This window comes from Choloepus didactylus, chromosome 2, assembly GCF_015220235.1.
Source record: "Choloepus didactylus isolate mChoDid1 chromosome 2, mChoDid1.pri, whole genome shotgun sequence".
NCBI lineage: Eukaryota > Metazoa > Chordata > Mammalia > Pilosa > Megalonychidae > Choloepus > Choloepus didactylus.
The window spans coordinates 56,276,447-56,299,235 of NC_051308.1; the positions used below are offsets into that span (position 1 = coordinate 56,276,447).

At 49.4% G+C, this 22,789-nt stretch overlaps 1 protein-coding gene across 3 annotated transcripts in view; it reads left to right on the forward strand.

Moving 5' to 3' along the window:
- PLEKHA6 (pleckstrin homology domain containing A6) overlaps positions 1-22,789 on the forward strand; it is a 138,380-nt gene that overhangs the window by 80,574 nt on the left and 35,017 nt on the right. For all 3 annotated transcript variants that reach the window (XM_037824976.1, XM_037824977.1, XM_037824978.1), the window contains exons 4-8: positions 13,468-13,548; positions 14,254-14,368; positions 18,939-19,043; positions 19,695-19,767; positions 22,434-22,534. In XM_037824976.1, coding sequence (XP_037680904.1) covers positions 13,468-13,548; positions 14,254-14,368; positions 18,939-19,043; positions 19,695-19,767; positions 22,434-22,534 — 475 coding nt within the window. The remainder of the gene's footprint in view (positions 1-13,467; positions 13,549-14,253; positions 14,369-18,938; positions 19,044-19,694; positions 19,768-22,433; positions 22,535-22,789) is intronic.

The following is a 22,789-nucleotide window of genomic DNA, read 5'->3' on the forward strand; positions in this document are numbered from 1 at the left end:
ATTCTTTCTGGAACTAGGGAAATCCTGGCAAGGACTTAATCTGAAAAGCCTGGAGATGCTCATTTGCACATATCTGCATAGTTTTGCATGTGTCCTACATGTAAATGTGCTTTCATGCAGGATTTAGATTTCCCCAATCAGTTGCCTATTTTTAAAGGGATTAACTAGGGAAATGTCTCAATTTATTCCTGCCCACCTTTTATCTGGGTCCACCAAGGTGCAAAAATGATTTCTTTAACCTTGATATTTGAAGAATGCCTATAGTTACATAGTTTATGCAGATAACAAGCAATTTTTTGCCTGTCGATATGTTTCTATTACAGTTCTCAGTTCCACTCTCCAAACTCCTGAGTGGGGAAGGAAGATGTTAAGGCGAAGAAACCCTCTAGCTAAGCAGCCCAGTAGCTCGAATTGTTTAGAAGCCCTCAAAGGTTTACTGCTTTGTACCTGGGCAGAGAAGTTTGAGGCAGTCATATGGACTAGAAGACAGCCTTCCCACTGCCTCCCCTCCCCGGGCTAGGGATGCTATGACTACCTTTGTCTGCTCTCCCTCCTCCAGGAATAAATAAAAATATCATCCCCTCCCCCAGATCCCAGCTCCTCTATTGGCCTGCCAAGCAAATATTTCATAATGTGGGCTCATCCAATTGGGCATCGTGCCAGAGCCAAGTGCCTCAGGTTGAGTCTGTGCTCCAATCAGGCGGGGCGGCCTGGGTGGGACGAGAGGGCTGCCCCCTGCACCTGGGCCGCGGCCGCGTTACTCAGGTGGATGGCATCAAGGTGAGAGTGGCTCACTCCGGGCTGGGAAAGGGGGGCAGGACCGGCCGTCAGCCAGTTGGAGGCAACCCAGCGCTGAAGGGGTTACGGCCATTGAGCATGTGTGGCTGTTAATGATTGCTACCCACCAGGGACCTGTGAGTATTAAAGGAAAACCTTTTTCCTATTCTTGAGTGAGAGAGGAGTCAGAGCTAGAGGAAGCCGAGGGTGCGGCAAAGAAGAGCCGGTGGGTGAGTGAGTGGTTGTCTGTCTGGTGAGGTTTGTCTGGGTGGTTCTGGAACAGGTAAAGAAACATTAGATAGATACATTCCATCAGCGAGAGTGGGCTTTTGTTAGAACTAGATATAAATTCTCAGCTTGGGGGCCAGATTTCGGTATCATTCCTATTTTTTTCAGAAGGAAACCTTCAGAATTGTTTTAGTCCAACGGGGTGAACTACCCAACCCAGCGTCTGGAGGTGCAAACCATTGTCTGTCCTGATGCCGAGACAGTGGTTTTGTATGGCCACCCTGCACACAAAGCTGGAGCCGCTGCCCTTCGTCTCTCTCTCTCTGAGCCATTGTCTCCAGAGAGGGGCTCAGCGGCTGGGGCAAAAGGGGCACCGGCCTCCCTCTGGGCTGATTCACTGGGTCCAGGCCACAAGGAAGGTGGAGGGGAGCCAGGCCAGGGAGATGGGATGGCTGTGCTCTGGCCTGCTAACCTTTTCACTTAGCAGAGCCAAATGTGGAGAGTTCAGGTGGGACAGAACAGGGTGGGGGCTGAGGGGAGGGGTGCAGGGAGTTGGAGGGAGAACTAACTCATGATGACAAACTTGTCATGTGGGAGCAAAACTGACACCCAGGAAGAGAGAAAAACGATCTTTGGGGCTTAGACTGATATTCCCTCTCCCTGGACTTCCCCCTTAGGTCCCTTATCCCCTCACCCTCCAGAACACTCATGCTCTTTGCTCCAGGAAACTTCTCATGATGTGATGACTTGCCTAGCTTGTGCCAGGAGTTGGGGCTCGGCTGATGATCTCTGTGTATGTGTGTTTGCTCTTGTATGTGCCCATGTGATAAAATAATGAAACTGATTTGTCTCCAGAGGAGAAGTGTTGACTTTACCCTCCTCAGAGCTAGGAGCCCTTTTGTTCCCCTGCCTCTTGCTTGGGAGGGAAAGATTCTGATAACATAAGGGTGATGTCAGGGCTGAACCTAGGCAGGGACTTGGGGCCTGGAGGGGCATGTTGGGTAGTGACAGGATGCCCCCTGTGCCAGTCTTGGGGGCAGATGGGAAAGAGAAGGTAAACCCAGCCCCCCATTGGCTTTCAGCTGCGGTGCTCCCTCTGGCTGGCTGCTGGTGCAAACAGAAACCAGGCACGCTGAGGAGGAGGTGCCAGCACCAGACCCAGCAGGGCCCGAGGAAAACACCAAGTTTCTGGGCATTTGAAGGCAAGAAAGAGGGGTGGGTGGACTATGGGAGGAGAACAGGGAAATTTGTCAAGTTCTGCCTTGTATTAAGTGTCTAGCCGTCTTCCATCTTCACGCTCCCAGGAGAAAAGGCACAGAGGGGTTGTTATTCCCAGGCAGGGCCCGCACGCTCAAAGGGCCTCGCATGTGGTTTAAATGCTCTTCTGTTGCCATCTTGAAATATCTAATTTTTTAACAAGAGGCCCTGCATTTTCATATTGCACCGGGCCCTGCAAATATATGCAGCCAGTTCTATTCCCAAGGCCAGCCAGAAATTGTAGCAGTGGGACAATTGTTCATATATTCCAACAGGTATAGGCAGACTCACCTGGTAACTCAGGTGTCACTGACCAAGGCTGGCTTCTGTCCTGGCTGGGACCAGCCCAGCATGCCTTCCCTTTCCTTCTCTCTACTCCCCTCCCAGGGCATCCCATTCCTACTTGTTCCTGCTTTCTTGTCCAGTCTTCCTTCAAGGCCACTCCATGGCAGGGGGAAAGGGCCAGGGGGCTGCAGCGACCCTTACCTGATTGCCTTCCTGCCTGTCTTCCTCCCCAGGCCCGGTCTTGCCTGTATCTGGGCTGCAGCCAGCTGACCACTCTGGTCTGGGGTCTAGGCCTGGGACTGCCTCTTCCATTCCTCTGAGCTGTCTTCTCTCCCCTCTATAAGTCAGGGGTTTCAGTGGACGCTGTTACCTGCTTCTCATGCCGATTTTTTTAGGAATAGATTGTTTTTCTATGCTTACCACAGGCTCCTGGCCTGGGTGGTTGCAGGGGTGAGGGATGGGGTGGGGTTCAGGGGAAAGAAGAGTCATGACCCCACTGACCTTGGGGCAACTTCTCTATCTCTGCTCCCCTCCATGCCAGCTTGCCCTCCTCTGAACCAAAAGGCTCTGCCAAGGACTTCTCTTTCTTTTTCTTCCCTCTAGCATCTCCCAGAAGTTGGCCAATCCCAGAAGGAAAAGGAGGGCAGGATTGAGGAACAGGTCCCCTACTGCTCTATAACCTTTTCCAAATGGTCTGCCCCCAATAGTGCTGTTAGTAACCATATTTTCAAACCCTGGAGGGAAGTCTTAATACATATGATTTTTAAAATATGGATTATCTAGATTAAATTTGATTGGACTTTGAAATGCTTCATTTGGTTTTTAATTTTTGTCTTTTATTTTTGGAAGCAGATTTCCCTTCCTTTTTATGTCTTAACCTCAGACTGTAAGGGAACTTGTTTGTATTCCCTGAGGACACTGAGCACATGTGAGCTGGAGGAAGGATAAACTGGTTTGGAGTGAAATATTTCATAGAATCCAAAACTATTAGAACTGGAAGACAACTTAGATGACATATGATACCACTTATATGAAATATCTAGAATAAGTAAATTCAGAGACAGAAAATAGATGAAAGGTTACTAGGGGCTGGGGGAAGGAGAATGAAGAGTTTCTGCTTAATAGGTGCAGAGGTTTTGCTGGGGGTCATGAAGAAGTTTAATAATGGATGGTGGTGACGATAACACAATAATGTAAATGTAATTAATACCGTGGAAGTATACACTTAAAATGATTGAAGTGGGAAATTGTTTTATATATATGTTACCATAATTAAAAAATAAAAATTAATAGCCACACATAGCTACCAAATTGGATAGCACAGATTTGGTGCCACTTCCTTATTTGATTAATGATGATGACATCAAGTGCTTACTGAGCATCTGTTCTCTGCAAAGCATTCTCCTAGCTATTTTATATATGTAATCTTATTTACTCCTCCCAGCAATCCCAGTATTGCTCCCTGTTACAGATGGTGAAACAGCCCCAGAAAGGTGGAGTGGTAAAGTACTGATCAGTTAAGGAGACTCCTGATCTGAGGCCACTGCTCTTACCTTTTTCCTTAAAGATGATTCACACACAGTCCATTCTTGGCCTCCACATGGCAGTTTTCTTTAAAGTTCTCCAAGTCCTTTCCTTCTTCAGCTCTAATTGTTCCCCTGTGGGGAGTCAGGGAGGCTCAGGAAGGACTGTCCTCAGGCCACAGAGGGGGAGGGCAGCAATGTCTGTCCCCAGTCACAGTGATTTTGTGGCCGGCTCCACCAGGATCCACTGGTGGTCCTTGTCCCTAGGCTCCCATTGGATCTTCCCTGCAGCAGACAGCAATCTGGGGAGATTCCTCTGCCCTCAGAGCCCTTGGGAAGCTCCCCAAATACATAAAAAATCCCAGCTGCCTCACTCCTGGCAAAAGGAGGTGCTCAAAATTTCCCACAATCCGTCTGTGCTCCAGCCTCCCCACCACTCCCTAAGAGAGACCAGCTGAGCCCTCCCTTGGGCCAGGCGGGGGACAGATGCGGTCTCCAGGTCCACCAATATCCCGGCACCCTGGCTTGCCCCTCTGTCTGGTCTGCTCCCTGAGTGGGTGAGCAGCAACACTAAAACTAGAGCTTTGCTGCCATCCCACCTGCCCTTGCCACCCCCACCCCGTGCTACTGGCAGAGTTAGGAGGCTGCTTCCTCTAGAGGAGCAGCCCCAGCTCCTGTTCTGCACCAATTGATTTATTGCTCTCCTCTTCCCCAGACAAAGCCTCTGCTTTGCAGAATCTTATCAGAGTCCAGCTGGCCAGCAGGGAGGGGAGGGAGATGCAGCAGGGGAGCAGATGGAACCTGTCCATCAGATCCCCTGGTGAGGGGGATTTGAGGCTGAGCTCTTGCCTCTTTCATGCCCACAGTGCAGTCTGATGCCTGCCTGCCCCTGCCATCACACCGTAATTGGTTTCTCTTGCATGTGACACATTGGGCAGGGCACAGAGATGAAGGAGCCCCAGACCATAGGCAGTGTGCACTCAGGCAGCTGCTTTCAGACTAACATTTATGGGTCTCCCTGACCCCACATCACACACAGCGCCCAGACCTATAGCCCACAGCATTCACCAGTGAGAGGGTTTGTGACTTTCATCACTGTGTTCTTGAAGAGCTCCTTGTGAAGCTGGAGCCACCCCCTGAGTCATGAAGCTCTCTCCCCACCTTCTTTTCTTGAGACAAGGGGCTCCGGGTGAGGAGATGGCAGGGACTGGGGAAAACCAAGCGATGGGTGATGGACCTCAGCTTCCCTAACTGTGAAATGGGCCTTGCTTTCCTTCCAATGCAAGCACCAGAGTCCACATGACTTTCATTTCTTCCCCCTTTGTTCCATATCCCTTCCGAACATATCTTCACTTTTCTTTCTCTGCTGCCTGGCCTGGTGGGAAATTTGTGTTGTAAAGTGAACAAGGCATTAATTATTACCGCTGTTTTGTTATTAAAGTGAGGAAACTAAGGCACAGAACAGCTGGACCCTCTCAAACTGCTGGATTAGCAACTAAGAAGGCATCTGCAGTTTTTGAGAATGGGGAAGGATTAGCATCAGCCCTGCTCCATTACTCTCCAAACACTTACTTTGTTAAATTCTTTCTCGTGGGCTGGGGTGGGGTCACTACCCTCTGTAGTATACCAGAACCAAATCTGCTGAGTGAGGAAAGAGAGATTGTTTTAATGACCTTATATAGACCCGGAAGCTGACAGCTGGTCTGCCTCAGCTCTGAAGGATCGGGCTTGGGATGCAACGCAGAGCTGTGGGGAGGAGGGGTAATTAATTATTGCCCTGCCCTGTTACCCTTGGGACCCTTTCCTTGTGCTGACTGCCAAGATAAGGCAACTTGGAGGCCGAGGGGAGGGGGATCTCTGGGGCCTTTTTTTTTTTTTTTTTCCTCTCTCTTTCTCTCTCTCTGCTTGTATCTGGCTTAATTGGGGACCACTCAAGGGAAAGTTAAGAGAGGGAAAATAGGGAGCTGGAGGCTTAGGCAGCTCCTTTCCCTCCTTCTTTCATTTCCTCTTCCCCTTAGCAAGGAACAAAACAAGAGTCCCCAGTAGAAGGAAAGTGAGGAGCTCCAGGGAGCTGGGTAGCCCCAGTTCTCCAAGTTGGGTCAGGGCAAAAGGGAAAAATGTTCTTGTCTTGCCCAGAACAGCTTCTGGGTCATGGAATCACAGTTCTTAACACTTGGAAGAGACTTCAGTGTTCTGACTGAAGGTTAAGGTATGGCTGTTCCCAGGAATAATATTCAATAATTTATCAACCACAAAGGACACTCGGGGGCCCTGTGGTGCCAGGCATTAACACTTTGGTTGCTGGATCTTGGAGAGATGAGGTGAGGGCACTTGAGAGGCTTAGTGGAGCAGCCCTTCAGTATTTTAATGACTGGCCTGGTTATGCTGAATGTCCATCTTGATTGTCCTATTTTCATTTCTTAGATGACAAATGGAACTCCACAAAGTAAAATAATTAGTTTAAAGAAAAAATAATCCAAACTAGGATAGAAAAAGAGCATAGAAGAACATGAAGTCCCCACAAAGTTCCCCTTGTGGAAGTTTCTCTCTCTGTCTCTGTCTGTCTGTCTGTCTCTCAATATGAACCCATTCCATGACTAAAGAGCACCCAGTCCCTCCTACCCTTACCTGACCTTTTAGGCTTTCCTGTCGTAGGAATAAGAGGAAATCCAAGCCCAGGGCAGTGACTGGGGGAGAATACAGTGGGAGATTGGGGAAAGGAGGAAGCCGTCACCGGCCCCTGGTTTGTGATTTCCATCCCTTGGCCACCAAGCCAGCTCTTCTGTTTTCTGTCTGAGGTAGGGGCTGAGCTCAGGGTGAAATCCCCCCCGCCCCCCGCATTCCATAATTGGCCACAGAAGGTGAGAAAAATGTATCTTGACACTGGGGTGGGAGGGAGAGGGCAGGGCAGGTAGGGTTCAACAGGAAAGGGAGCAGTGCGGGTCTTATCTCCTAGACACTCCCAGTAGCTCAGCATTTTAGGGTGATCCCAGCTTGCTTGGGGGCGGGCACCTTACTCTTACCATATTGGAAATAACGGCATAGGAGGAGGGGTAGGGCAAGGGCAGAAAAGGGAGCAGAGAGGAGAGGAGAGAGCTGGGTACTGGGCTGGGTGAGAGCTTCTTGCCACTGGGCCAGCAGTGTCTGGGTCCTGGCCCCGGGGCCTGCAGACGTAGTGATTTGATCTGTAGGCAGCACTTGGAAAAGTGGCAGGGTCCTTTCAAGGGGCTCCTTCCAGGTGCCTATTTTTCCCCTGCAAATACCCAGAGGTACTGCCAGGTCCTGACCCCTTTTGGAGTTGTGGCAGCAGTAGACAGGACAACAGGAGGGCTGTGGTGGGGACAAGATGGCTGGGGCAGTGTGTGCTTTCTCCTAGGAATGACCTGGGGGAAGCTTCAGGAACCCATGTATCAGGATTGTTGGAAATGTCAACTGAGTTGGTTTTTAATTGGGACAGAATGCTGGAGCAGATAAGGCCCCTTGGACATAATGATGTGATCCAGAGGGGGAGACGAGGAGCAGGAAATCTGTCGGCAGGCCAAGTCCTCCCTGGAGTGGGGATGGTCTCAGCCTGGAATTTGCTAACTGGGAGAGGGAAGGAAGTGGGAGGGGTGGGCGGCAGGCAGCCCTCCTCCCACTCACCTCACGGTCCTCTCTCCACCAAATGAGCTGTAATGCCAGAAGCCAAGGCATGCTCAGGATGGGAGAAGCTGAGCCTAATTCTCTGTCAGCAGATTTCTCAGTAGCTATGGAAATGAAGTAGTGTGGTATTCGGCAGATAACCAAGAGGGACTCAGAAGGTGGAAGGAGTTGAGTGTATTTCTCTGGTTCAATATTTATCATGGTGGGAGCTCTGGGCACCTAGCCTGGGTGCGTGAAGGTGAGTGTGTACATGTGCATGTGTGTGCTTGTGTGTGCTTGTGTGTGCATGCCTGCAAAGGGTCATGAAGACCTGGGTGGATTGTGCTGCTTTTGACTGGGTATTTCTCAGATGGATGCTGATTCTCAGAGTTGAGGATGAATCGGAACACAGCTGTTAACTCCACAGTAAGGCTTTTGCCAGGACTTAGGGCCTGAGAGTGTCTCTTGAACTGCAGAAGGACCCTAACTAGATGGAGACAAATGCCTAGAAAGTGGAGAGGATCTGTCCCTTTCCTCTATAATGATTGATATTGGCACATCTGGAACACCTGCCCCTGGTGCCATGTACCCCATTCATAGCCTTCTCAAGCCTGGAACTGTGTGTGTGTTGTTTTGCTTTGTTTCACTTTTCTAGCTCCTGTACCTGGCATATCTGTTGATTGGTTTTTAAGCAAAATGATCATTGCCATTATCTCATACATAAAACATTTTACATTTGGAAGTTTGCAGCTATTATTACATAGAATTAGAAAGTACCTCATTTGCGCATCAGAAAACTAAGGGCCAAAGAAGTAGAGTCACACTGTTAATTCATTTTGGGGTTGGATTGGAACCCCAACCCTGCCAAGTTCTGTTTCCGGGGCCATCCTGCCATCCAGGGCCACCCTGACAGGTACTGTGGGTCAGGTGACCCTGCTGGGCAACGGGGAGTTTAGGGATGCTCCTGCCCCCACCACGAAATCTCAGCTGCTCAGGATTCTCCCTTTTCTCAGAAGGCACATGAGAGGTCCACTTGGTTATGTATTTATAAGCACTTGTCCTCAAGAAATGGAAGCCTCTTGATGCCCCAAAAGGAAGGGAGGAGGGGAGAGAAAACTGATCACCTATCCTTGTTTCCCTTTTTGACATTCTGCACCTGGTAAGCTCCTCCTAGTGTATAACCTATAATGAAAACCTGTCATTCTGTGCAGTTTAGTGGCAGAGGAAAAGAACTCCAGGTAGTGACTTAACCCAGAGGACTCCGAGCTCTCAAAAAGCAGGGGAAACCCTTGAGGCTTCATTCCTACTCCCTCATGCTGTCTGCACTGGGTATGGAAGAAGTAATTTAACTTGCAACTTAAGCAAAGACTGTGGGAGGCCCCTGAGCTCAGCTTGAAGAGAAGAGGATGTTCTTTTCCTTTTAGAGGAAGAAAATTCATTTTCCCAATGCACCCCCATCCCCTCCTCCTCCTGTGCAAATGAGCTTAATTTTCTTCCCCTCTTAATGAAGATGGATCAAAGCCAAGCTATGTATTCAGGGGGGAGCTAGGCTAAGTGAGGGGGTGAGGGGGCAGAAACAGAACTCTCCTGGAGAGGAAGTAATTAATTTAAGAGAGAGCAAAGAGAGGGGAGCCCTTGGTAATAGAATGTGAAACTCTAAAGGTGGCTAAGAATCAGTGCACAGACAAGTTCTTTTGTTCACTCATTCATTCACTCACTCACTCATTCAACAAATGTTTATTGAGTACCTGCTGTACATTGGCAGAGCCCTCCATAGCAGGGCTCAGTAACTGGGATTATGGACAGACCAAGGATAGGAAGCTGAGACATCATGTCACCAGGATAAATCATTTGCAAAATGTACCACTGACCAGCTAAATATGTTGATATTTTAGATTTAGGATTAGCTGCTTACATATGAAGAACAGTTATAACCCACCAGCTTGTCTCATCACGGGTTAAATCATGATGTTGTCCATTTGCTTTTCTATTCACTGATTGTTTTGTTCCCTGACCAAGTTCCATCCTCAGTCCATAAAATTAAATTAGCCCCTCCCTTTCCATGTCCGTCTGACATCACAGAATTGCCATAACAACAGACTATGATGTCAGCAGAATACCTGGGTGCTCTAAAAAGAACCATGTTGGTCAGAAAGCATTCTGTCTTCCATCTTCCAAAGGCAAAATGGAATAACGCTGAAAGCCAGAGGGACTGAAATTGATATCAGAAAGAACATCTCGGCAATATAAGATAATAGTGGATCTGGAGCTTCTTTTGCTAGGACCTTTTGCAAACAATCAAAACACTTAATGAAGATTGATTGGAAGGCAGGCTTGCCTGGTGCAAGAATGGAAGAGATGACCTTTAAAAGGACCTTCCAGTCCAAGAATCCAAAGACCTGGAGGACATTAGGAAAGGAGTAGATTTCACCATCTTCCGCCTTTGGAGAATTCTGGGGAAGGCACGACGATGCAAACTTCCTTCTCCCAAAGCAGATCTCTCAGTCACCAGCTGGAATTTATCAATTGCATCTGAGAAGATTTGCAGATATAAACACTCCGTGACACCCTCTCAGAAACATTTGTTGCCCTCTTCTTCTCAAGCTTTGGAAAGAAGCTTCCCTTCAATTTTTCCTGAGTAAGGAAGCCCGGGTCCTTGCCACCAGCTCTGGCTCCACAACATCCACACCCGTCTGCTCAGTTTGCAGTTGGGGAGGCATTGCGCCTCGTTAGCTGGACTACCACCCAGCGGAGGGCAAGCAATCCGCCACTGTGTCTAAAGGGAACATGCCAGGAGGACGTTGCAGAGGAGCTTCACTCGTTATGCTCCTGTCCCCACAGAGGAAGTCTGGGCAGACAGAGAAAAGAGAAAGGAGATTTCATCAATTTCAGCTTCCCGGCAGCGGCAGCCGCAGCAGTCACAGCAAAGGACTTCAGAGCTTCGTTTAACCCTTGTGTCCACAGGAGCGGTTGGAGCTCTGAGAAGCAACTTGCTTTTCTGCTCGAGGACCTGTGTTCTGGGCTGGGAGTCACGGAGGCAGGCGGGGCTGTCTTTCCTGCAGGTCGGGCTGGCATGAGCTGCTGCTGTGCAGAGGAGAAGGCAGCTCTGGACCCCTCTGCCCACCCAGCTCCTCTGTGTCCTTAGCTCGGTGAGACCGGACTATCTGGAAGTTGTACACCCGCTCCCGTGTGCGCCAGTCTCTCCATTTCAGCGCTTCCTCCTTGGGGACCTGAACTGGGAGAATATCATCCCCTCCTCGCTTATTCTGCTCTGGCTGGTAGCAATCCCGCTGAGTGCTAGGAAGCTGCAGGCCCATAAGGGCTCCTGTGCACCCCCTGCCACCACCCGTGAGAGCCCCCTCCCCTTTTCTAGTGCCAGGAGGGAGCCAGAAGGAGGGGGAGCCAGCAGAGGTCTCTGCTGCTGCTCACCCCAGTTCTCTGCCACGGCACCGCGAGTAGAACTGGAGGACTTACTTCTCAGTGGGATGGTAGGAGCAGGGTGGCTGGCAGGTCCTCTGAGGCTGCTGAACTGGGGACAGAGCTGCCAAAAAGATGTTGAAGTTTCGGGCTGATCGACGGGTCAGGTAGGGATTTCTTCCATGGAGCGTAAGCCACGTTAAGTCAGAGCAGGCTGAGTTGGCAACTCATCCTGTTTGGATCCTGGGGCTTCGGGGTGAGGGGTCTCCTGGAGGTGACCCAGAGGAGGAGCAGTAGTTAGGTCAATGGTTGCTGCATTGCAGTGCTTGTGAAGGGGAAGCTGTTTTGAAATTGGTAGTGCCGGGGTGGAGAGAGGACGTCATTTGTAGTGGTTGCTGGGTAGGAGAGTCTGGGGCGTGGATGGAGAGATTTGCCTTATCCTGAAAGTCTTGTCATAGGAGAGTGTGTACGGCCTTCCCTCTGTGTGTGTGCGCGCGCGTGTGTGTGTGCGCGCACACACCTATACCGGTGCTTGTAGGCAAGCTTCCAGCAGAGTTATCTCCACTGGGCACATGCAGAATGGGAAGGGGCCTGGAGGGTCTGTGGGGAGTAGGTTCTCTGTGCCACTGGGAAAAGCAGAGACCTTCAAGCCGGAAGGACCTTAGTTGTCACAGACTCTCTGCCCTCAGACCCCTAGACAGGGCAGAGCAAGGGCAGGGTAACTGGAGACAGCTGGGCTACCCTTCCTTACAGAGATCCCTTGCTATTGAGAAGAGTATCCTTGTTGAACATGGGGCAGAGGTGGAATGCAGTTTGGGCAGGGGAGAGCAGGTTATCAATGTGCTCGAGTTTGAACCCAGACCTGGTGGACACTGGCCAGATTCAGGGTCCTGGCTGACAGGTCCTGGCTGCATAATCCAGTTTTCTGCAGCCTCCCCCTGCTGTGCTTCTGTCTCCTCCATGTTAGGATGTAGATCTGAATATGACTGGTTTGGAAGCTAAAATAAAACACTCTTTGATGTTATCTTCAGCTTCAGCAGACATCCAAGGTCTGGCATGCATCCTGGGCTATTGAAAAGGAGGGTCTCCAAAAGGTTATTTTACTTCTTTCATAGAGTTAAAGGAACCAAGCTAAGATCTCTCTCCTCTGGCACTAGCTGACCTGCGGCTTGGCAAGCAGGGCGCTGGTCCTTTGCTGTGCGTGCACTCAAGTGGCCCCATGTTAGGGCCAGTGAGGCCCTGGAGCAACTTCAGCAGGCTCGGTCCTTGTGCCTGCTTCCTAAGTAGATGGGAGCCTGCCCTGGGCTCTCTCAGGATCTTTCAAAAGGGCTGGGTGAGGAGGACTTTAAAGCTAATCCAGCCCCTCACAGGCCGGATGCTTGCAGCTGCACTACAAGATTCTTGCCAGGTGGTCCCTGCTTGCAAAATCTGTCTCATTGCCTGCCATTTGTGGCTTGGACCCGCTACACCAGCCTTCCCCCAAGCTCAGTTTGTTGCCCTTCCTCCTTGTCTTCCCTGAGAGCCCACCAGGGCGCTAGCCTGACATTCAGTCAGCCAGAAAAGCCCCAGCAGGACTTCCCAAAGGAGGCTCCAGGATGCTGCTCCCCAGCTGCCTCCGCATATACCCGGTGCTTGGTTAATACTCCCCACTGCTTCCTGGCAGGCTGTGCTCGTGACACCCCACCCCACTCTCACACAGCATCCCTTAATTAGATCTGACAGTTGAGCCAGCACTAACCTCCGTGCCTGCCAGCTCCTGAGGTCTCGGCTGCATCAAGTAACCCTCAGACAGGGAGACCCTGGGCTTCCAGTGTGGGCAGGAGCCAGCCCAAGCTCAAGAAAGGAGTCTCTGGATCTCCCGTTTCATTTATAAAAAGAGATTGGGGATAAAGCAGAAGAGGGAGGAGTCCAAGGTCACAAGAGCATTCTTTCAGCAAGTAATGAGTGAGCACTTTTTACAAGTAGCCCTGCCAGGAGTTGTTCCTGGGAGAACCTGCCATATGTGAAATCTTGATTATGTTGAAGGGGCTACTGGGACCTTCCTCCTCAGCCCACCGCCCCACCCCCCAACCCCACATCCAGGGTGATCACTGAAAGGGTTAAGTGTGACTTATTTGGAACTTTGAGGGGAGGGGGTGTCTCTAGTTAGTAGTTAACACTATCTAGGAAAAGATGACCCGGTTTGATTTCTCCTCCTCCCCACCTCCCACCTGGACTGCAGCCCAGCCCTTCTTCATGACCCCACTGACCCTACCTGCGGGACGGAGAGACTGTCTCCTTATGTGTTCATCCCATCTCTGTCACTACCTTCTCCATCTATACCATAATTTGTCTCTTTTTTTTTTTTTTGCCTCTACAGCCATAATGAAAAACGGAACACATTTCTACACCCAGTGACAGGCCAGGCCCCAGAGGAAAACAAAAAATTTGACTTGAAAATGTAAGTTTGCCCCCTGTCTTGCTGTTTGGCCTGTCCATCCTTAACCACCAGCATCCTATTGGCCCTGATAGCTGGGAAGGGGAGGAAAAGGGAGAGAAAAGGAGAGCAGAAGGAATTTAGGGCTTCTCACTTCAGTTCTAAGAACCAGAAGCTTCTGAGACCCATCTGGCTTGACATGCTCATCCACCTTCCCCAGGATCCAGCAGAACTCAGGTTAGTGTATCCCATAGGTTGAGCTGAAAGAGTGACAGACAGAGCTGAGGCTGACAGGTCATGTAGGGGCCTTTGTGGAAAGCAGGGAGGGAATTTGATATATTCAGGCAACCCAAAGATTAATTCCTTTCAATGTGGATGCTGGCTCACTGAATGAAGGGGCGGGGGAGGAGGTAAAAAGTAGATAATTAAATGATTCTCATAGTTCACTGGGTCATTGTGTATTTTAAATCAGAAAGAAAGAGAATTCTAGAGTTCCAAGGTCTAGATGTTTTAAAATAACTTTTCAGGAAAGAAAGAGGGGAATGTCCAGGATTATTGGTGTATAATCTTAGGGAGCAGCTGAGATGACCTCTGGGTTTCACCTATAGGATCTATTTGTGCTGATGCTGGAACAGTGGGTGGCAGGGTGGGGAGAAGGGATGGGTGGTTTCCATTATTTCTTGACTTTGACTAGTCTCTTTCTTCTCTTCCTCGTGAACTTGAAATCAGATCGGCCTTGGACATGTCCAATAAAACAGGTGGGAAACGCCCGGCTACCACCAACAGTGACATATCCAACCACAACATGGTGTCTGAGGTCCCTCCAGAGCGCCCCAGTGTCCGGGTAAGTCTAGCTCCCAAGGCAAGCTGTTGGGCAGAAAATGCTTTCAGTGCATGTTTAGTAGGATCTCTGGAAGTCTTAGAAAATGTATTAGCCTGACCAGCTATTTCTGCAAGTCTTCCACGAGCAGATGAGGTGACCAGGGGCATGGAAAGGGAAGAGGGCTCAGGCCAGAACCTTGTAGAAAACAAACATCTAGACCAGGGGTTCTCAACCTCTGTACTCTTGACAGTGTGGGTTGCATAATCCCTTGTGGCGTGAGGCTATCCTGGGCATTTGTAGGATGTTTAGTGACATCTCTGGCCTCTACCCACTAGATACTAGTAGCAACCCCACTGTGGTTGGGACAATCAAATATGGCTCCAGACATTGCCAAAAATCTCCTGGGGGACAAAGCTGCCTACTGTCACTGATCTAAGGGGACAGCAAAAGAATAACCCCTGAAAGGCATGGTGATAGAAAGTTAGGGAGGAGGAAAACCAGGAGGATGCTGTTCCCTAAACGGAAGGAAGAGAGCCTCAAGGGTGAAGAAGCAATCCAGAGAAGAGTGGAGCAAAGAAGTCAAGTAAGATCAGGGCTGAAATTGCCCACTGGGTTTGGCGGTGATGTGGTAATGGGAGACCCTGACAAGGGCAGTGTCAGTGGCCTGGTGAGGGCTCGAGCCAAGCTGGAAAGACAAGAAGAGGGAATGGGAGGGAGATATAGAAACAGTGAAGAGTAGAAGCTACTCTTCTAAGAAACTAGACAAAAAATTGTGGTATATTCGTACAATGAAGTAGTCTCCAAAAATTAAAATATATGAATTAGAACTATTTGATAAATCTTGAAAACATAATACTGAGTATAAAGTAAGTTGCAGAATATGAAAAATGTATCATTTATTTAAAATATACAATCATGAAAAGGATTTATAGACACATTTGTAGTACACTTATAAGACATTAGGAAGACTAATTTTGGACAGTGTTTGCCTCTAGGAGGAAAAAAAAACATAATGAGATATGGGAGTGATTTGAAGGTTGGGGGTCTCATCTCTATTTCCATAATTTGTTACAGAAAAAAAAATACAAAGTGGTGATTATCATATTTTTCTCTACTTTCCTGAAATGTTTGAAATATTTCAAAAAATGTATTTTTAAAGAAACTTAACTGTGAAGGGAAGTGGGCAGGAGGATGCGAGAAGATATGCCAGAAGGAGGGAGGTTTTGTTTATTGTTTGTCTTGTTTTGTTTTAAAATGTGAGAGATCTGAGTGGGGAGAATGATCCAGTAGTTGGGTTCAGGAGCCAAGATGTAGGGCTCCTGTGGAGATGGGAGTCAGATCCAGAAGTACTATTAGCTTAGACGGGGAAAGGAGCACTTCTTACTTTGAGACTACGTTAAGAGATATGAAAAATGGTGCCGGGGGGTGGGGTGGGGGAGGTAAGAAATTAATGACATTCCCACACAATGTCCTAAAATTTTTCGGTAAGGTGGGAGGTAGGATTTTCTACTGAGAGGGGTGGAGTGGGTGGACATGTGTCTGTGGCTTGAGGATATGTGACACAGGTTTGGCGGACAGCAGCAGTAGTCAACAAGCTCCATATGAAATATCGCCTGATCGTGTCGCAGGGTCATCAGAGGTTGTTGATTATGAGTCTGGGTGGCCCCAATCCACAGGCTTGTGTGGTTCTCCTCTGGCACTGCTCACTGCCTGTCTGTAAAAGCAGAGAAGGCAGATGGGTGGATGGACCCACCAGGGTTGACGGTTGCTGGGAAGCTGGGCTGGAAATATAAGAGGCCAGGACATTGAGGAGTTAGCAGGAGAATGGCTCAAGAGGCTCACCGTGGGGAGGAGCTGCTAGGCTGCAGAGAAAGGTGCTAACTCTGTTCAGGGCCCTCGGGGAGCCAGGCTTTAAACAATGAATTGGGATTTCTCAGTGGACAAGGGAGGGTGAGGCTTTCCAGACTGAGAGAGCACAATGAGTCAAGGCCTTGGGAGATGGAGAGAACCATCAGGAGTTTGGCATGACCAGAGGCAGGACATGTCTGGGAGGGTGACAGGAAGGGGGTCATAGGCCTGGCCAGATCTTACAGCCCATCCTTGTGCGCAATGCTGAGTTTAAGCTCTCTTCTAAGTGACGAGAGGCAGAGATAAATTTTAAGCAAAAGAGTGACATGATTATTTCGGGTTTTAGAAAGATAACCTTAGCAAGCAGGAGGAGGTGAAGGCCTGTAAGGCAACAACAATGGAAATTGAGAGGAAAGGACAGATTTACACTATTAAGGAGATAGAATTGTCAGCCTTGCGTAAATTATTGAGTAAAGGAATGGAGGAAGGAGGGAAAAGTGTGTTCTGATTCAGAGTTCTGGTTGGGATGCCTGGTGGATTATAGCACCATTCATCAAGATTAGACACACAGAAGAACTGGTTTGGTTAGAAAGAGGATGAGTTTGGTCCCTGTGGGACAACCAGTTACAAAATGGTTATGGAGCTAGGAGAGCGGTCTTAGATATGGATTTGGAATTTTCAGCCTGTTTCTGATAGTCATAGCAGTGGTGTAGAAGAGATTACCTAAGCACAATGTATAGTGAGAAAAATGAGAATAAAAGAATAAAAGTTTAGTTGAAGTCTACCAAAACTTAGCGTAGAAGAAGGGAGATTGAGGGGTGGCCCCAGATGGAGGTCTTGAAACAGAAAAGAATAGTGTCATGGAAATCACAAGAAGAGCTTCAGGGAGGGCAGAAAGGGTAATATTGTCCAGTGCTTTAGAGTGGTCACGGACTGAGCAACCTTCATTCACAACATTGCAAGAGCCGTTTCAGGAAAGAGGTAGAGGAGGTTTAGGAGTAAATGGGAGGAGAGGAAGTCAGGACTCTTCCCAGTATTCTGGCCCTGGAGAGAGGGAGGGTGGGGACGCAGGGTGGCATCTTGACAGTGGACAGTGGGTGAGGGTTGAAGGGGGATCCAGGAGTGTGTGTATGGGGAGGGGGCGGACAGGGAGGGTATGTACGGAGAGAGGGAAAAAAAAAGAAATGTGTTTTAAGATGGAGAGACTTGAACATGTTTGCTGAGGAGAAGGAGCCAGTGGACATGGACAAATGGAAACAGAGCTCTATGAGGAGATGATTGATGGGGAAGAGTCTCAGAGGAGATGGCAGGTCAGAAGTGTTAGCCTCAAAAAGGAAGACAATGACCTTCTTTTGACATTGGAAGGACAGAAGAAAAGATAGTGGTAAGGGCAGTAATTTGCTAGGTAAAAGGGCATGAAATTGAAGAAGTGTGTATCTGATAACCTCAATTTTCCCTGTCAAGGAGGAACCAGGTTCACTGTGGGGAGGGCAGAGCCAGGGGAGGTGAGGGGACTTGGGAGAATCATAAGGGTGTGGAGTGGAGTTGCTGTCTGGGGCTGAGCCTAGCTGGGTTTAGGGACTGTGAGTCTGCAGCAGCCGCAATCTGTACTGTAGTGTGATTTGTCTCTAGAAACACCATACTCTGTTTGTGGGTGTAGGAAGGTAGATAATTTGATTAATCCATAATTAATCTGGAATTTTGAGATTTAGAGGAGGTATATCAGAAAGAGAATGGATGGGGTTTTGAGAATAAGGTTGTTATACTCCCCCATGGGGCTGAGGCTTTGGAGGAAAATAACAAAAACCAGGAGGTACTAATGGATCCCTAAAAAAGGGAAGGGTTGAGGGGCTGGGAACTGCAATGAAGGAGACTAACTGGTTTAGTTGAGTGATGGGGTGAGGAAGCTAAAAGGATGGCACATTGTGATCAGAAAATGGGAATATTAGAACTGAAGATGTTAATGATCTAAAGGCTTGGGGCACTTTCTGAAAGGTCTAAGATGTAGCTGTGAGTTGCTGAAGAGGAGGTGCAGTGTTTTGGAGTTGAGGATATCAAGGTAGTATAAAGTTAAGGCATCTTCAAGAACTATGAAATTTTTCACGGTGGTGGCAAGAATTAGGAGGAAGAAGATGACTGATATCAATGTCTGTAGACTCTGAAAGAGTGATGTAGAAACTGATAGTGATGAGAAGGGTTTACCAGTGGAAGATCAAACAGTGGTGCTTCGAGGAAGAGAGATTGTTACCAGACGGTGAAAGAGTGGTAGTGTCCGCATGGCAATAAAGAACAAGGAGAACACCCACATATCCTCCCTGCTCTGTGGTATGGTGGGTGTGAGAATAAAAGGGACCCCGAGAGGGTAACGATGGAGAGGGATAACTTCAGTTGAATGGGTCCCAAAAAGTCTTGTGAAAGAGGTAGGGAGTGAAGACATTAGAGAAAGGATAGTCCAGGAGTAAAATGAGAAATCTTATTTTATCTTCAAAAACTGTTGTGAGGCAGGTTTTATTATTATTCTGAGCCCCATAATAAGATGAGGAAAGCGAAGTCCAAAGAATTGAGTTAGTAACAGATCCAAGATTTACACCTGTGCCCCTTAGACGTGGGCCCTGGTAGAGAGAGGGCAGTCCAGGGCAGCCTGGGGGGCACAGCTTCCGGCAGCCATCGCTGCCCTTGCAGATAAGGTGGAAAGGAGGAGGAAGGGAAAGTCAGGCTAGGTTCTGTCTCGTTGCCTCCCCAGGCGACCCGAACATCCCGCAAAGCCATCGCCTTTGGCAAGCGCTCGCACTCCATGAAGAGGAACCCCAGTGCCCCTGTCGCCAAGGCAGGCTGGCTCTCCAAGCAGGTGAGGCCCCCTCTGCCATTCTGCCCGCTGTACTCACCGCTTTCTCCCATTGTCACTCTGTGGTCGCAACAGTCCATGTATTTTTTGGCATGTCCTCCCATTGCCTCTGTGGATGATTCTTCTAATTTTATAAAAGCTCAGAGAAGGTGTGAGTATCTCCCTGATGTCACACGGAAAAATTAGTGCTAAATTTTGGAATCTAGCCAGGACTCCCGATGGGCGGGCGCAGTGATTTTGAACAAGGTCACCAACCTTATTGGAGCAACCCGCTGGCTCCGTCTCAGCAGGTCCCCCTTGCTATGGAGGGGGTGTCTCCTTCAAGTCCAGGGGTCCCTTCTACGGAGACTGCAGAAGGGGGTGGCCTCTGTCCACCCAAACTCCCCTTGCCTGCCCTTCTGCCCACTCGTTCTGGCTCATCTCTTGCCCCTTGTATCTTCCCCTGGGGAGGCACTGAGCCCCGGAATGACAGAGCTGGCAGGTCACAGGCAATAATCTAATGTCAGTTCCCTGCGTCTGAGGCCTCAAGGGGGTTGCTGCCACAGAACTGCAGCCAGAGTCAGGCTGTTCTTAAAATCAGTGCCGCTCTTCCCACCGCACGCCGCCCCACGCCCTGCTTGCAGTCCCTCACGTGTCTCTCCATGTGGCCCGCAGGCCAGCTCCGGGGTTAAACAGTGGAACAAGCGCTGGTTCGTCCTGGTGGATCGCTGCCTCTTCTACTATAAAGGTGAGCTTGTCCGTGGGCTGGAAGGGGCTGTGGGAAGCCAGGCCCACCATTCTTTCTCATCCTGCCATATTGCTGGGCTCTGCTCTGGATGGCAGGGTTGAAGGAAGGCAGCTGTCCCCATTGTATCTTTAGAAATGAGGAGCATGACAGTGGGATAAGGACAAAGCTCACTGGCTCACTCAGTTCATGGCCGACAAGTATTTATTGACTACCTACTAGGTGTCAGCAGAGATCTAGGCCTTTTGGTTGGGGGTCCAGGGGTGACTGAGAGTCAGTGGATGGTGAAGCCCCCGAGGGGGTGGGGGAGAAGGAAAGGAGGAAGGAGAGGAAGGCCCACTGGCCAGAGACCTGCTAACCGGAGCTTGTCTTCCTCCTATCCCACATGTACAATTGGAGAAGGCAGGTATTTTTTGTCAGTTTTGTTCAAAAATGTATCCACAGTACCTAAAATGGTATGTGGCACATAGTAGGTGCTTAATCAATGTTGAATAAACGAATATTATCCTGCAGCTTTCACCCTCTTTGCTCACCCCAACCCTTGCTTGCTATCTGCACACCCCCCGGAAAAAAAGGACAAAGATCTGATAAATTTGGTGCAGCTGCCTCTAGGAAGTTATTTTTAAAATACATGCAGCCAAATTGTGTCAAGATGGGCGCTGAGGGAAATGGCAAGGGTGGAAGACAGTCGTGGTCACCTCACGCTGTTGCAAGGTGAGGAAACAGGCATGGGGGCTGAGGGGAGAACAGGGGCTGAGGGGAGAGAGGGTAAAATTATTTCCAAGCAGGAGAGGCTATTTCCTTTCCTTCCTTGCCTCGGAATGGCAGAGCACGGATCTCTCCAGGGCTCCCAGGAGCAGGCTGGTGAATCATTAACTGTGGCAAACAGGCTGTACCCAGTGACCCACACCCTCAACGTTGCTGTCCCTGTGCCCTGAGTTGCTGCCCCCTGAAGCCCCAAGGCTGTATACAGGGACAGCCATAGAGGAAACACCAGGATTGGGAGAGAATCTGTGCAGGCGGGACCCGCCAGACCCCTGGGCTTTAGGATTGCACTGGAGCCAGGCCATGAAAGAAGCTAAGAGGGGAATCAGGATCTGTGCAAAGGAAAGGCTTTGGGACTGGCAGCGAGGGTAGAACCTCAGAAAGTTGAGAACTCAAAAGACACACCAAAATGGGGATTACTGTCCAAGAGATGGCCTCAGATCACCGCTCCAAACATGGACCTGGAATATACCAGGCAAGGGACTCCATGTCCTCCAGAGGTTGACAACCTCAGCTTTCCTGAAGGCACCACCAGGATCCCAGCCCTGACCCCCCCTGGTCCTTCGGCTGACCCCTCTCCTCTGGGCACCACACTGAGGTCTGGTCAGAGAGGCTGTGCCTGGAGCCTAGTATCTTGTGGAGTTGGGGAGTAAGAGCAGAGGGGAGCTAGAGATGTTTATAATCCTTACCGGGATTCCTTCTGAACCTTAACTTAAGATTTTACAGAGCCCTCAGCCCAGGGAATAAATAGCAGTCCTGAGGAAGGGTCTTGCCCTGGTCTCAGACTCGGTGCATTTTGCAGGTGCCCCCCACCTGCCCCATGTAGCCTCCCTGGACTTTCTGGTCTCCTGCTGACAGCTGGGGGCCAACTGGCTCCTCTGGAGACCCAGGATGAATTATGTAACAGCCTGATTGTTAGCCTGATTCCTGGAAAGAGAGGGCCAGGAGGCTCCAGGTGGTGGGTGTGTCACCTGTGGAGACCTGGGGACGGCAAAGTGGATCTTCATCAGGAGAGAGTGAAGCCAGGGGCTGGGCACCTGGAAGAACTGTAGAAGCAGTTGCCCGGAGGAGACAGAGAGCTGAAGACTGGACTCTCCACTCTCTACCACTCTATCCCTTTACCCAGTTACAGGGATCACTATTGGGATGGACCTATTTAGACGGGCAGTGTAGGATAGTTTTGTTTTTTTTTTTTGTTTTTGTTTTTTTAAGAAAAACAAATAACCTAAAATAACTGTATTGCTTCCAACATGTCCAATGTAGTTATTTTAGGTTGTTTGTTTTTCTTATTCCTTTGTTTTATTAGGGTTTGTTAATTTTCTTGGGGTATGGTAGGGACATATTGGATAGTTGTTAAGAATGCTAGCTTTGGAATCAGACTTCTTGGGTTCAAAGACCAGTTTTGCAATTTACCACTTAAGTAAGCAAGGACAAATTACTTAATCTTTCTGCATCTGAATTTCCTTACCTCTAAAATGGGGATAATAATAGTACCTATTCATAGGCTTGTTGGGGGGGTTAAATGCATTAAGGAAGGCATTTAACTTAGAACAGTTGCCTGACATACAGTGAGCACTCCAAAACCATTGGCTGTTCTTCATTTGTTTCTCTGTTTAATAGTGTGTAAGCTTCCCGAGCGTGGATGCGTCTCCTCTCTTATTTCCCACTATCGTCCCGGTGTCTAGAACAGTGTCTGCAGAGCCGCCACACTGCCCAGCTCTGGGGAGCGTGCCCCTTGGAGGTGTGCAGGGCACACCCTGCATGGTTGAGTGCAGTGGCCCTGTGTGCCTGACAAACAGCAGATGAGCAACAAATGTGTATTGGTGTGTATCCTAACAGGGCTGACACACTGCTGCACACACAAATGCACTCACCTCTCCCTTGTGCCTCTGTCTCCCTGGCAGATGAGAAGGAGGAGAGCATCCTGGGCAGCATCCCCCTCCTGAGCTTCCGGGTGGCTGCCGTGCAGCCCTCAGACAACATCAGCCGCAAACACACCTTTAAGGTTAGCTGGGCTGCCTCTCCCAGGTCAGGGGGTGGGGGGTGGGAGGCTGGGGGAAGTCAGCAATGGCCCCGGGACCCTGCCCGGGCGAGTGCAAGGCTAAGATGAGGCTGTGCCCGGGACCCTCCTCTTCCTTCTCTGGGGTTAGGTGGGTAGTTCTCCCCAGGCTGGGCCAGTAGAGATGAGCTTTAGTGGTACTGCAGTTTTACCTGGGGAAGAAATAGCCATGCCCTGAGCCCTTGGGCCCTCTGTCCAGGA